The sequence below is a fragment of the Eumetopias jubatus genome, unplaced genomic scaffold, assembly GCF_037043125.1.
Source record: "Eumetopias jubatus isolate StellerSeaLion01/CBP00866 unplaced genomic scaffold, mEumJub1_p1.0 scaffold_3, whole genome shotgun sequence".
Classification (NCBI taxonomy): Eukaryota; Metazoa; Chordata; class Mammalia; order Carnivora; family Otariidae; genus Eumetopias; species Eumetopias jubatus.
In genome coordinates, this window is record NW_028274809.1 from 157,830,200 (window position 1) to 157,845,547 (window position 15,348).

Sequence of the window (15,348 nt, forward strand, 5' to 3'; positions counted from 1 at the left end):
TGAATGTAAATGGGCTAAATGCCCCAATCAAAAGACACAGGCTATCAGATTGGATTAAAAAACAAGACCCTTCGATATGCTCTCTGCAAGAGACTCATTTTAGACCCAAAGACACCCCCAGATTGAAAGTGAGGGGGTGGAAAACTATTTACCATGCTAATGGACACCAAAAGAAAGCTGGGGTGGCACTCCTTATATCAGACAAATTAGATTTTAAAACAAAGATTGTAATAAGAGATGAAGAAGGACACTATATCTTCCATAAAGGGTCTATCCAACAAGAAGATCTAACAATTGTAAATATCTATGCCCCTAACATGGGAGCAACGAATTATATAAGGCAATTAATAACAAAAGCAAAGAAACACATTGACAACAGTACAATAAAAGTGGGAGACTTTAACACCCCTCTGACTGAAATGGACATCATCTATGCAAAAGATCAACAAGGAAATAAAGACCTTAAGTGATACACTGGACCAAATGGACTTCACAGATATATTCAGAATATTCCATCCCAGAGCAACGGAATACACATTCTTCTCTGTGCCCATGGAACATTCTCCAGAATAGATCACATCCAAGGTCACAAATTAGGTCTCAACCAGTACCAAAAGATTGGTATTATTCCCTGCATATTTTCAGACCACAATGCTTTGAAACTAGAATTCAATCACAAGAGGAAAGTCAGAAAGTACTCAAATACATGAAGGCCAAACAGCATCCTACTAAAGAATGAAATGGGTCAAACAGAAAATTAAAGCAGAATTAAAAACATTCATGGAAACCAATGAAAATGAAAACAGAACTGTTCAAAATCTTTGGCATACAGCAAAGGCAGTCCTAAAAGGAAAGTATATAGCAATACAATCCTTTCTGAAGAAACAACAATGGTCTAAAATACACAACCTAACCCTACACCTAAAGGAGCTGGAGAAAGAACAGCAAATAAAGCCTAAACCCAGCAGGAGAAGAGAATAAATAAAGATCAAAGCTGAAAGCAATGAAATAGAAACCAAAAGAATAGTAGAATAGGTGCAACTGGGTGGCTCAGTGGTTAAACGTCTGCCTTCAGCTCAGGTCATGATCCCAGGGTCCTGGGATCAAGCCCCATATCGGGCTCCCTGCTCCACAGGAAGCCTGCTTCACCCTCTACCATTCCTCCTGCCTGTGTTCCCTCTCTTGCTGTGTCTCTCTCTCTGTCAAATAAATAAATAAAATCTTAAAAAAAAAAAAAGAAGAATAGAATAGATCAACGAAACTAGGAGCTGGTTCTTTGAAAGAATTAACAAGATTGATAAACCCCTGTCCAGACTTATCAAAAAGAAAAGAGAAAGGACCCAAATCAACAAAATGATGAATGAAAGAGAGATCACAACCAACACCAAAGAAATACAAGTATACGAACATATTATGAGCAACTCTATGCCAGCAAATTAGATAACCTGGATCTCCCTAGAGATGTATCAACTACAAAAACTACAAAAACTGAACCAGGAAGAAATAGAAAACCTGAACAGACCTATAACATATAACCAGTAAGGAAACTGAAGCAGTCATCAAAAATCTCCCAACAAACAAAAGCCCAGGGCCACATGGATTCCCAGGGGAATTCTACCAAATATTTAAAGAAGAATTAATATCTATCCTTCTGAAACTCTTCCAAAAAAATAGAAATGGAAGGAAAACCTCCAAACTCATTTTATGAGGCCACCATTACCTTGATCCCCAAACCAGACAAAGACCGCATCAAAAAGGAGAATTACAGACCAATATCTTTGATGAACATGGATGTAAAAATTCTCACCAAAATACTAGACAATAGGATCCAACAGTACATTACATTACAAGGATTATTCACCACAACCAAGTGGGATTTATCCCTGGGCTGCAAGGTTGGTTCAACACCTGCAAATCAATCAATGTGATACAATACATTAATAAAAGAAAGAACAAGAACCATATGATCCTCTCAATAGATTCAGAAAAAGCATTTGACAAAGTACAGCATCCTTTCTTGATCAAAACTATTCAGAGTATAGGGACAAGGGTACATACCTCAATATCATAAAAGCCATCTATGAAAAACCAACAGCAAATATCATTCTCAAAGGGGAAAAACTGAGAGCTTTCCCCCTAAAGTCAGGAACACGGCAGGGATGTCCGCTATCACCACTGCTAGTCAACATAGTATTAGAAGTCCTAGCCACAGCAATCAGACAACAAAAAGAAATCAAAGGCATCCAAATCGGCAAAGAATCAGTCAAACTCTCACTCTTTGCACATGATATGATACTTTATGTGGAAAGCCCAAAAGCCTCCACCCCAAAACTGCTAGAACTCATACAGGAATTCAGTAAAGTGGCAAGATATAAAATCAATGCACAGAAATCAGTGGCATTCCTATACACCAACAAGACAGAAGAAAGAGAAATAAGGAGTTGATCCCATTGACAATTGCACCCCAAACCATAAGATACCTAGGAATAAATCTAACCAAAGAGGCAAAGGATCTGTACTCAGAAAACTATAAAATACTCATGAAAGAAATTGAAGAAGACACAAAGAAATGGAAAAATATTCCATGCTCATGGATTGGAAGAAAAAATATTGCGAACTTGTCCATGCTACCTAGAGCAATCTACACATTCAATGCAATCCCCATCAAAATACCATCCACCTTTTTCAAAGAAATGGAATAAATAATCCTAAAATTTGTATGAAACCAGAAAAGACCCCGAATAGCCAGAGAATGTTGAAAAACAAAAGCAAAGCTGGTAGCATCACAATTCTGGACTTCCAGCTCTATTACAAGGCTGTCATCATCAAGACATTATGGTACTGGCACAAAAACAGACACATAGATCAATGGAACAGAATAGAGAGCCCAGAAATGGACCCCCAACTCTATGGTCAACTAACCTTCAACAAGCAGGAAAGAATGTCCAATGGAAAAAACATTCTCTCCAACAAATGGTGTTGGGAAAATTGGACAGCCACATGCAGAAGAATGAAACTGAACCATTTCCTTATACCACACACAAAAATAGACTCAAAATCGTTGAAAGACCCAAATATGAGACAAGAGTCCATCAAAATCCTAAAGGAGAACACAGGCAGCAACCTCTTTGACCTCAGCCACATCAACTTCTTCCTAGAAACATCTCCAAAAGCAAGGGAAGCAAGGGCAAAAATGAACTATTGGGACCTCATCATCATAAAAAGCTTTCACCCAGCAAAAGAAACAGTCAACAAAATTAAAAGACAACCGACAGAATGGGAGAAAATATTTGCAAATGACATATCAGATAAAGGGCTAGTATCCAAAATCAATAAAGAACTTCTTAAACTCAACACCCAGAGAACAAATGATCCAATCAAGAAATAGGCAGAAGACATGAACAGACATTTTTCCAAAGAAGACATCCAAATGGCCAACAGGCACATGAAAAAGTGCTCAACATCGCTCGGCATCAGGGAAATCCAAATCAAAACCTCAATGAGATATCACCTCACACCAGTCCAAATGGCTAAAATTAACAAGTCAGGAGATGACAGATGTTGGCGGGTTTGCTGAGAAAGGGGAACCCTCCTACATTGTTGGTGGGAATGAAAGCTGGTGCAGCCACTCTAGAAAACAGTATGGAAGTTCCTCAAAAAGATTAAAATAGAGCTACCCTATGATCCAGCATTTGCACTCCTGGGTATTTACCCCAAAGATACAAATGTAAGGATCTGAAGGGGTGTGTGCACCCCAATATTTATAGCAGCAATGTCCACAATAGCCAAACTGTGGAAAGAGCCAAGATGCCCATCGACAGATGAATGGATAAAGAAGTGGTATACACACACACACACACACACACACACACACACACACACACACAATGGAATATTATGCAGCCATCAAAAGGAATGAAATCTTGTCATTTGCAAAGACGTGGATGGAACTGGAGGGTGTTATGCTGAGTGAAATAAGTCAATCAGAGAAAGACATGCATTATATGACCTCCCTGATTTGAGGAATTCTTAATCTCAGGAAACAAACTGAGGGTTGCTGGAGTGGGGTTGGGGGAGGGATGGGGTGGCTGGGTGATAGACATTGCGGAGGGTATGTGCTATGGTGAGCACTGTGAATTGTGTAAGACTGTTGACTCACAGACCTGTACCTCTGAAACAAATAATACATTATATGTTAAAAAAAAAAAGAGGTAGAAGATAGCAGGAGGGGAAGAATGAACGGGGGTAAATCGGAGGGGGAGATGAACCATGAGAGACGATGGACCCTGAAAAACAAACTGAGGGTTCTAGAGGGGAGGGGGGTGGGAGGATGCGTTAGCCTGGTGATGGGTATTAAAGAGGGCATGTTCTGCATGGTGCGCTGCGTGTTATACACAAACAATAAATCATGGAACACTACATCAAAAACTAATGATGTAATGTATGGTGATTAACATAACATAATAAAAAAAACCTTCAAATGTTATGTTAAATGAATCATTCACTTCCTTTTGAAGGGCCAAATTGGTAATCCAATTAGGTTTGTAAAATATAACTGCCACTTATGTATAGTTGTCTATTTATTTGCCTGGCTTCCATATGAGATTCTAAATGCCTCAAAAGAAACTCTCTTCTTCATAATATTGCTCTCAGCCAGTATGTGCTTGGCATATTACATTTTCTTTGCTTAGAATTGAAATACAGTTGTCAATATATCCAACACATTATTTGGCCTGTGTTTTGTAAGTGCTTTAAATCCCCTTTTCATTTCATATGAACTCTGGCCCATAACGCACAAGAGATAAAGGATTTAAAGATGAATTATAAGCAGAAGCAGCAACCCCAGACTGAAAATAAAAGATGTTCTTTAATGTTTTCCCTTAATATTAAATCTTAATATATAAAGCATGTGAGTTTCATTAGTATTATACAGATGTCAATATTAAGATCGTGCCATGGTATGGTACAGGGTGTGTATTATATAGAGATGAAGAATTGTATACCTTTGTTGTTATCCATTCCTCCTACAGCATATAGAGTTCCAACTGTAGATTTTCTAGGTTTAGTTCTTGGACTTTGCATTAAAGTTCTTCTTTCTGGCAATAGATGATATTTCATTGCTTCCAGAATCAGCTTTTGACATTCCAGATCATTCTTAAATAATGCATGGTTTTCTAGGTCAGCCAATATCTGTGAATAATACATAATCACTGTTAATAATGTTTTTATAGGAATGAGTATATGACATCAGTAGTTAAAATTAGAAGCTTAATGCCTATGATATTACCCATATATTGGGAGGGATGCAGAATGTAATAACAATTAATTACATTGACAAAAAAATGAGTAAAATGGAAGGCTTCCATGAGAAATGGAATGGATTTTATTTTCTATTTAATACTATTTATTATCATTTTATTACAAGAATATAAAGGAACTTTTAGAAATCACTTTTTCCATTCCTTTCCTCTTATGAAGTCTATTTCTAAATTGAATATAGTTGCCTCTCTTGGCCATAAACCTGTCTGGTGAAGGAAATTAAAAGGTAAGCTTTAACAAATTCATTGTAACAATTTTCATAAATATTCATATATTTATTTTAAGATATTCCAGGTATGGCTTAAACATCTTTGAAATTAAAAAAAAATCAATAAAAATGAAAACAGTTATCCTTATCTCTTTAAGGATGCAAGCAGATGGAAAGTTGTATAGTAGACAAGGTAAAGTTTCCAATAGTGAAATTAAGAACTTTTATACCAAAAATCCAGCACCTGAGGGAGGACTAGAGTAAGATCGGCTGTTTGAAGCTATAGTATGTTTCTCTTTTGCTACACCAGGATTTTATCCCCCCAAATTCTTCTGTGTACATTTCTTTGAGCACATCCAAAATATCTTTTATTTTTTCCCCTCCTCTTCTGTTTTTCTTTAGACTCTCTTTTTATCTGTATTCTTTCAGGATCACTTTCTCTTTCTTAATGAATGAATGTTTCATTTCAAGTGACAGCTAAATCTGTCACATAGACTTAGAAAATTAACAAGTTGAAAATTTAATATTAATACACTGACCTTTTCATCCATATTGATAAGAAACTTTATCACACATCTGTACACAAATATGTATTGAGTGAATAAGTTAATATATGATAGCAGCATCTAACTAAATAATTAATTTTCACATTTTAACCTTAATTGAGTAAATTTATTCAGCCATCATGATACATACATTGTTGGAGTTGACAAGAAGAAAATAAAAACACATAAGATAACGTGTAACATGTGAGAAAGAACAATAGTTCTGAGGCTGAATAAGGAATGTAATGTATTAGAGCTACCAGAATACTTTGGAATATAGAAGGGAAGATGTTCAATTAAATTCTTGGCTACATTGCACTTTTTGTATACTGAAATCTTAGTTGCCTTTCTACCCACTTTCATTCTGAACACTAAACAAGAAAAACACTTTTATTTTTAATGGTATGGGTTAGGATAGGAGATCTCTAATGGATTTTTTTTAAAGACTACTATTTTACTCTTTCAGTAATTAAAAAAAAAAATTAACCACCAAATAGAATATCTATTTCTAAGAAAACCCTAGTGGTCTTTATAAAGTAAAAGAAAAAAAAAAGGATTTTGATATGACTTTTGGTCATCTGTATATCAAAGTATAATTGCTCTACATCTAAGCCTTTTCCTTTCCTTAAAAGGAAAACAATTTAGCTTTTCCAGTGATAAATGTATATATGGTTGAACTTGGCTCCCTTCAGTTCTTCTTTTTTTTCTTCTTCTCTTCCTTTTTCACCTTTTTGGAGAAACTTTGGGATTAGTTGATCATAAGAAACTGTTCTTTTATTAGCAGTACACTCTAGGAATATCTTATCCAGATAAATAGTTAAATACAAAATAAAAGGGGTAAAAAGAGAAAAAAAACTTAAAAAAATTCAAAAGATATGGCTTCATATCTATATTTTTTTCTTGGAAAACTATAACTCATAATCAATAAGTGTAACTGGAAGTTTGAGTAAGGGCTTAGGTTTTAGATAAATAGATTCATAGCATAGATGTAAATATTTTAAGTTTGACATATGAGGACATAATGTCACTTACATTAAAAGGAGTTCATACACTAGTTCCAATATGTAGATGACTCTTTTATCTAATTAGAGTGGGTTAGTTTTAGCTTAAAAATATCTCTATGCATTCTTTTTTATTTTATCACTCTGTAAAAATAAGGTTAGTACAATATTTAAATAAATACAAGACTTGGGTTAATTTCTTATATTTTAAACTTTAAAAAAACTTGCACATTAATTATATGGGTCGAGTAAGGTATAATTAATTTAATAAATATTTTAGGATTAACAAAATATAAGATTGCTTAGTAAGTTGTATCTTTTATAAAGGTTCAGTCTTGTGAATTCTTATAGTCCTACATATCAAAAAGATCAATGGTGTAGGCTTATAGTTTTTATTTCTTCAGAAAACTTTAAGACAATAGACTAATATTAAATTAATTTAAAAAGTTTAGTTTTTGAATACCGTTTTGATTTCTAAGAAAAGTCACATTGATCACTGAAATATTTCCAACTTGTCCTGGTTCCTTATTTTATATATATAAAATGGACATAGATTAACAGAATGTGCAACATGATAAAGCTAACATCAAAAATATTAATTTCATTACCTACTCAAATGGCTGCATATCTATATATTTCTAAATACATAATGCAGAGATAAATAAGGATTCTCTCAAATTTTTCATTAAAAATAGGTCATTATAAAAGAAAATTTAAGAAATTTAATCAAAATACAGTATCAGAGGACAGTCAACCCTAAGTGCCTACATTTATAATACTTTCAAATAATTTTAAAGGGAAATTAATTGCTCAATGTTCATAGATGTATGCATAATGAAAAATATTATAAATTATTTCAAATTATGACAAGGAAGATATACAAAATAAAACTAAACTTTATAATTTAATTCTATAAAATAACCAAGGTATTCTGTACTTAAATATTTTTTCCTTTAATTAATATAACATTGTGTAAAATTTCTTAATTTTGGCATACCCCTAATCATTTGACAATTTTTAAATTTTATTTATTTTTTATTTTAAAAGAAATTAAATTTTTCATGATCACTTTTCCTTGCTATTGTGTATTTTCAAATGATTATTTATATTGCTTATGGCTACTATGACTGTGTCTATATTTCATCTCCTCTGATAACACTTTTTAGCATTACTATTTCATCCCAAATTAAGACACAAATCAGAATAATAAAATGGTTAAGCTATCTTTTAAATGTGAACTATCTTTAGATTTCCTGCAGTAATCCAAGATTCACACAATTATTGCTCTTCCCTATAAAATGAAAATAATTTTTTATATTCTTCAATTTTAATGAAATCTAAACTATTGTGACAGGTCTTTTGACACTCAAATTTAGAAAATATATCAATATGTTTCAATAATTATATGTTACATAGAAACATACTCATGTTTATATATAAGAATTTGTACAATAGTTGTCTACAAATTAGATTTTCTTTCTAGGATACTACCAACCAATACACCTTCCAATCAAGAATAATCATAATGTAATTTATTTTACAATTTAAAAAATTCTTGGATGTTTCATAAAATCTTCACTGTTACTATGTTCTTACACTTAGAATAATCATTAACTACATCATAAATTGTGTATTAAACCTCAAGGAAAGGTCCTACTCTCTACAAACAATAATGTTTCAAAATATTTTGTCAACCAGAAAAGATATCAGAAATCAAAATATCCTGAGACTCAATAAGAACGACAGTATAGGGTATATTAACAACATTATGTAAAATTCTAATGGGTTGATCTGTGTCAGCTAGGCAGTCACTTTGCATGTCCTAACTCTCCATCACCTTGGTAGGTTTCCTTGTGACTAAATAATGATCTCCAAGTTAAAGGGTAAACATGTAGCTGCAGAATAGAACACAGTCAAGAAACATGTATGATATTCAGAATTGACTAATATGAAAAAACAGGATAATTTACCCATTTCTACCTAGAATTCTCGACAATAACTTTGTTAGAGCATTCCAGTTGCCAGCAATGTCATGAATTTTTATTAGAAATGTTCTTTGCCATTGTGTGTATTAAAACATTGTTACTGTCTTTTTGCATACTCTTCATAAAGTTCCATTTACTTTATTTCTAACTACGGCTTTGGGGGGAAAAAAGAAATTCCATTATTAAAACAATATTTCTTAAAAATTACCATTACATTTGTCATTAAAATACCAATAATTTGATTGTTGATGGCTTGAGAAATTCAACCATGTGCTTAAAATAGCCACGTTTAGCAACGTGAGAATATTGATGAATGTTTTAATCCCATATATTTACACATAGATACTCCTCAAACTGCAGTTTTCCAACAGTATTTATATGAATTTATTTCAGATGTTTTTTGCGATACATTGGAAATTATGACTCTAAAAGGGTATTGCTTCACAAAAATAGAAAGCATTATTCAAGTATCTAGAGTTTGCATTGTTTTTCCAACCTTCAAATAAGAAAATAGAATAAATTGTCATATCATTCAGAAAAAAATTGTCTCCTATCTTTATATTTTTCCTTAATATATCAAAGAAAATACTCTCTTGGTTAGAATCTTTGTCATGATTCTCTGCACTAAATTGCATGTATAGATACTTCTCTAACATTGTAAACAACTCTTTCTTATATCACAAGGAAACAAAATCAAATGCATAGATTTATCTGTGTTGCATGACCTACTCTTATTACATAAAGGGCATAGTCTAACTTTATAGTAAAAGTCAAAATATTTATATTATAAAAATTTGCATTACAGACTTTTAAAAATATCATAAAGTAGTGCTATTTAGGAGATAGAAATTATAGTGATATACTCCTATCATGTTAATGGCTGGAAACAAGAAAAATATCTATATTGTAAGCTGTTTCTTAAGGAAGAGTAATACTGCATGAATGAAGACATAATTTGAAAGGCAAGGTGACTAATAAGATCTGTACAAAGCATGGCAAATACATCTATACCTTCCACCTGGTCAGGGAGTCCACTGGAATATGGAATGCAATAATGGAAAAACACCGAAAGTAAGATAAATTTAAACTTACTGAGGACCAAAGGAAGTATTAACTCTTCTAACACTATATCCTTGGGCTATCAAGGTTATGAAAACATTCTCACATTCATAACTGTGTGACAAAATTTCATTTACCTCATACTGTTTCATAATATTTCAAACTTCTGTTTTGCTACGGGGTGTTGTGCTAAAAAAAATCTACTCACATAATCTGAATCTATAAAACCAAATTGATTCCTATTAGAAGTGACAGTCCTTAGAGAACAAGTGACAGTTTCATACATAGTCTTTCAAGTTTTCTGCTTGACAAAATGAATAGGATGAATGATAAAATATTATCATATGCCATAAGCTGCAAGAAAAGATACTACTTCAGTATCTTATAAATAGGTCTGAGACAATTAATTTTCAGGTATTTTTATGAAGCAGTTTCTAAGACAGAGAAACACTGATTTAATGAGCACACTCAGTGCTACAGAAGCCCTGAGCCTGTTCAAAAGTCAATATTTGGGGACGCCTGGATGGCTTGGTCATTAAGCGACTGCCTTCGGCTCAGGTCATGATCCCGGGGTCCTGGGATAGAGACCCGCACTGGGCTCCCTGCTCCGCGGGAAGCCTGCTTCTCCCTCTGCCACTCCCCCTGCTTGTGTTCCTGCTCTCTGCTATCTCTCTCTCTGCCAAATAAACAAAAAAACTTAAAAAAAAAAAGTCAGCACACGGTCCTGGTGAAAGGAGAGAGTTATCAGAGAACTCTGTAGCAGCATAATAAACTCCTAGGTAGAGTTATTCCACTTTGCAAGGGAAGATATAAACTGCCTCATGCCTAGAGGGGTTTTCTGTGTATTTCCTCCCTCTCACATAGATTTCAAAAACACAGATAGAAGAAAATGGACAATTCCTTTGAAAACTTGGAATATAAGTTAGTTGGTGCACCAATGCTCACAGCACCTCATCGGCTACAATTTGAGTATCTGCGGGGACTGGGACAGCCTAACCTTGCACAAGAGGAACTAACTCAGCTGTAGCCAGGATATCAATCTGCAGCCTGAAAGAAACTCATTGATATGAGTAGATAGGTGCTTAAAGTCCATTTAAAATCCCATTTATATCCGTTGAAAAGAATTTTCGCAAAGGATAGAATCATGACATATTAAGAGACAGAAATATCTTCTCAACTTTTCTGCTGGCATAATCACTATTCTGGCTAAACTACTTGAAGATATTATTTATATTTTTAAATAAATGAGAAAGAGGATACAGTGGAGCTTTCTCTGTCTCCTCCCATGCTGTCATTTCAAAACGAAAACACAAATTACTGACATGCTAATGCTACCATCAGATCCATCTGAATAATTCCTGCTCAAATATTTGAGGAACAGAAAGAAACCACCTACAAAATAAGGATCAGGTTCATTAATTTTATTCTGAATACAGGATATCCTGAATTCTGAATATTTGATTGCCTTAAGATGAAAAAATAATTGGCTGAGCTGACAGTACAAATAAAGAAGAATAATGACATAATCACAATGAGTAGAGATCATAAAATTAACTCTAATGATAGTTGTTATTAGTGACAAATGAGATGGGGTTTAATGTTGCTAGAATTTATAATTAACTTTTAGTTATTTAACATGGATTTGCTATTCCATAGATAGTTTGAAAGCTCAAAATTTCTAAAATTGAAATAAGTGATTACATGCCCTGCATGAACATCATTTTCATCCAGAAAAATTTCATTGCCTCTTAGGTAGGCTCTGGACCTTGCACACATTCATTCATTCATTCATTTGGCAAATATGGAGTCGGCACCTATTCTGCGACAGGTGCTATAATGGGTCCTAGATACCTGCAATCTCTCTCACCACTAATCAGTTCTACTCAAGGCTACCTTCCTCCCCACCTCTTAGAACACTTTTGTTAATTTACTCATGTCTAGCTATATTCTAAAGCATGCATTTGTTTATTATTGCTTCCAGGACCTTATTCAACATCCTCAGACTCACAGCCCAAAAATACAATTCAATCACTTTTTAGCTATTTTAGCTATTCAATCACTCTTCAAGATACCTTATGTATATTGTTTTCTATATTTCATCTTTTAGCTCTTCAAACCTCTTTCCTCTGGTCTGAACGGATCCTGCTGTTTTTTTAAAGTAATATTGGTAATGCTTTTTCCCTCTGGGGCTTCTATTAAAATATGACCCAATCTTCAGAGTCCAGGGTATGTTCTATTACTTCCATGATGACTTACCTCATTATTCAGGCCACAATTGACACAAGTTCTTTCTCTCAGTCATATCAGACTTTAATCAGTTGACATCTGTGTAGTCACTTAAGGACTTCAAGTGCATGCTAGTCATAAACTTATAGGAAACCAGAAAAAAATGTCTGTCACCTCTTATTGAGTACCACTGACAAGGTTACAGGCTCCTAGGAATTGCTCAATAACTATTTAAGTGATAACTTACTCTGATTAGAGTATCTATTAATTTATTTTAAATAACATATCCAGTATTGAAGTTTGAAAATATATAATGTATATGCAGAAATATATTCAATAGCACATCTCAAATTATATTCATAAATTAGTCATCTTTGTAAATATTTGTGGTCTTTCAGAAACATCTTCGCTTAACAACCAACCAAATATCTATGTTTATCCCAGGCTCAGCTGATAGCATGCTTACTTCCAGTCATAGTCAATAGCAAAACCCTATTACACAAATAATTCGGCTCTTGGACATTACTGTAAGGTGATTTGACTCATAACCAAGAAGCATTTGATTCGTAACCAAGAAGCACTGAACTTGGATGTTCCGCTGACAATTCAAACTCACACATTTAAATATGAACTTATTCTTTAGCACTGCCATTCTTCTTCTTTTATTGACTTATGCATTCTATTTTTTATTGATGTGTTACAGTATTTCTTTACCTGTACTTCTGTTTTAAGCTACTTCTATTTAAACGGATTCAAAATTTTGGAAAATACAGTATTTGGATAAGTAAATATTCTCAAAATGCGTCTTAATTCAATCAAGCCTTAATCCATTGGCAATATTATTTAGAAAAGTTTATCTTCTCAGTCAAGGCCATTCCAAAGAGTCATCAAATATTATTGGTTATTATAATACTGCCTAAGATCCTTCCATTCCACTATTCCCTTCTCCTTCCAAAAGCCACTTTACCAGTTGATATCAACTCTTTTCTGAATTTTTGAGAAAGATTAAAAATTTTAATTCTTGTATGTGGCATAAGAAATCATATGCAAAATTCAGACTACTCCCAAATAGTGTCCTAGAACATATACATTCATCATTTACTGTCTTATTGCCTTGTTTTAATTCTTTGCATTACAATTGAAAGTATTTCCTAATGTAACTTAAAACACTGAGTTTAGGCTCATTTCTCACTGTGCCTCCAGAACAACCTTCCGCTTTGATAAGGCTGTTCTATTTACAATCTCCCACGTGAACAATTTCTTTATTGCATCTTTAATGTGATTTTTCATCTTGGATCTATCTGAGTCTTAGCTGAGTGTTCTTGTTTTATCTGTGCTTTCAATGAACTTTTAAGTTTCCCTGTCTTTTCATACATAAATGAATCTCCCTAGGACTTAGACTTGATCTGTAATTTCCTTAATTCATTATTTAGTATTCTATTGCTTATACTTAGTAATTACCAGGGGAAAAATATACTGTTTTTATCTTGTTTTTAAGGTTTTGTAGGTAGCTGTCTCATTCTTAAATGTTAACTGTATTTATTTGAATTTTAAAGGTAAAATCTGGAGGAGTTTATCTTTCTAAAATTCCCCATTATCTGTCATCTTATTTTGCAAGAAGATAATTGATAACACAATGTCCCCAGACTAACCATAGTTAACAAGCACAATGCAATAAATGTAAGGGTCATTCTAAAGTATACTTTCATTGAAATGGATAAATCTGGGGCGCCTGGGTGGCTCAGTTGGTTAAGCGACTGCCTTCGGCTCAGGTCATGATCCCGGAGTCCTGGGATCGAGTCCCGCATCGGGCTCCCCCTTCTCTGTGGGGATCCTGCTTCTCCCTCTGCCTCTGCCTGCCACTCCCCCTGCTTGTGCTCACTCTGTCTCTCTCTCTATGTCAAATAAATAAATAAAATATTTAAAAAAAAAAAAAAGAAATGGATAAATCTGCAAGTGGCCTACACACAATATCCAAAAGAAGTAATTGTCTTAAACCTATAAAGAGCATCTGGTGCTACCAGAAAGATTGAAAATTATTCCTCTGCTTCTCCCATGTTCTGTCTCAGGGAAGTTAATGCTGATGGTGAGAAGCAAATGATGCTCCTGGAAGTTCTTTGACACAGATCTGCAGGAAAGCAATCGAAGGGACTGCATTTAGTTTACTCTGGTAAACTAGATTTCCTGATTCCTATTATAATAATGGGCACAGTATTAAATTTTTGTTTTGCTTTAGCACTGTCTCAATTATCTTAAATAAAAGCCTTTCCATTTCTCTCACACTAACTATAAGGTATCAGTCAGTATTTCACTTCCCTTATTCCACTAAGAGAAGATGGAGAAAGAATTTTAATCACTGCATATTTGCAGATTTCCAGCTTTCTTTAGATTTACTCCGATCAAAGTCCAACATACCTCTTTTGATCATCATCAGTGAGATAAGTTCCTGTGAAAACATCAAGGTGGATGCATCTTGCAAGTCAATAAGGGATTAAAATAAATCTCCCCAGGAAAGCTAATTCCACTGGGCATACACTCTGCCTGTGGAGTTTCTAAAGTTTGGGTATGAAATGAGTTGTTCAAACATCTTGACTGAACAAACTTCAGGGATAAGGGAAAATATAAATATGAATATTAATATAAAGGGCATTAAAATAATTGAAATGTGTCAAACCCTATGTCAGAAACTTTGGAGTATGCAAAATGTATCAGTTCCTAACTTAAATCATTCACAATATAATTTATATTATAATGGAGTAATATATAACATAATTTATAATATAATGGAGCATATGGTTATGATTTTCTAGTACTCACAGCTAAGCAAAAGTATATGATGCTGTGTTGGGAAGCCTGTTATATCTGTATCCAACATCCCAGTTTTCAGTTGGTTGACTTTTTCAAAACAGGAATCATTAAACCATTCACTCTTCTTCTGTTCCTTACAAATAACCCTCTTGGACTTGCATAACAGTTGAAAATCATTGCAAGAAGCAACACTAATC

At 33.8% G+C, this 15,348-nt stretch overlaps 1 protein-coding gene across 2 annotated transcripts in view; it reads right to left on the bottom strand.

Annotated features, from left to right (window-relative positions):
- The window catches only part of KLHL1 (kelch like family member 1), a 378,567-nt gene that overhangs the window by 127,272 nt on the left and 235,947 nt on the right, over nucleotides 1–15,348 (bottom strand). For both annotated transcript variants that reach the window (XM_028106018.1, XM_028106011.1), the window contains one exon: nucleotides 5,004–5,190. In XM_028106018.1, coding sequence (XP_027961819.1) covers nucleotides 5,004–5,190 — 187 coding nt within the window. The remainder of the gene's footprint in view (nucleotides 1–5,003; nucleotides 5,191–15,348) is intronic.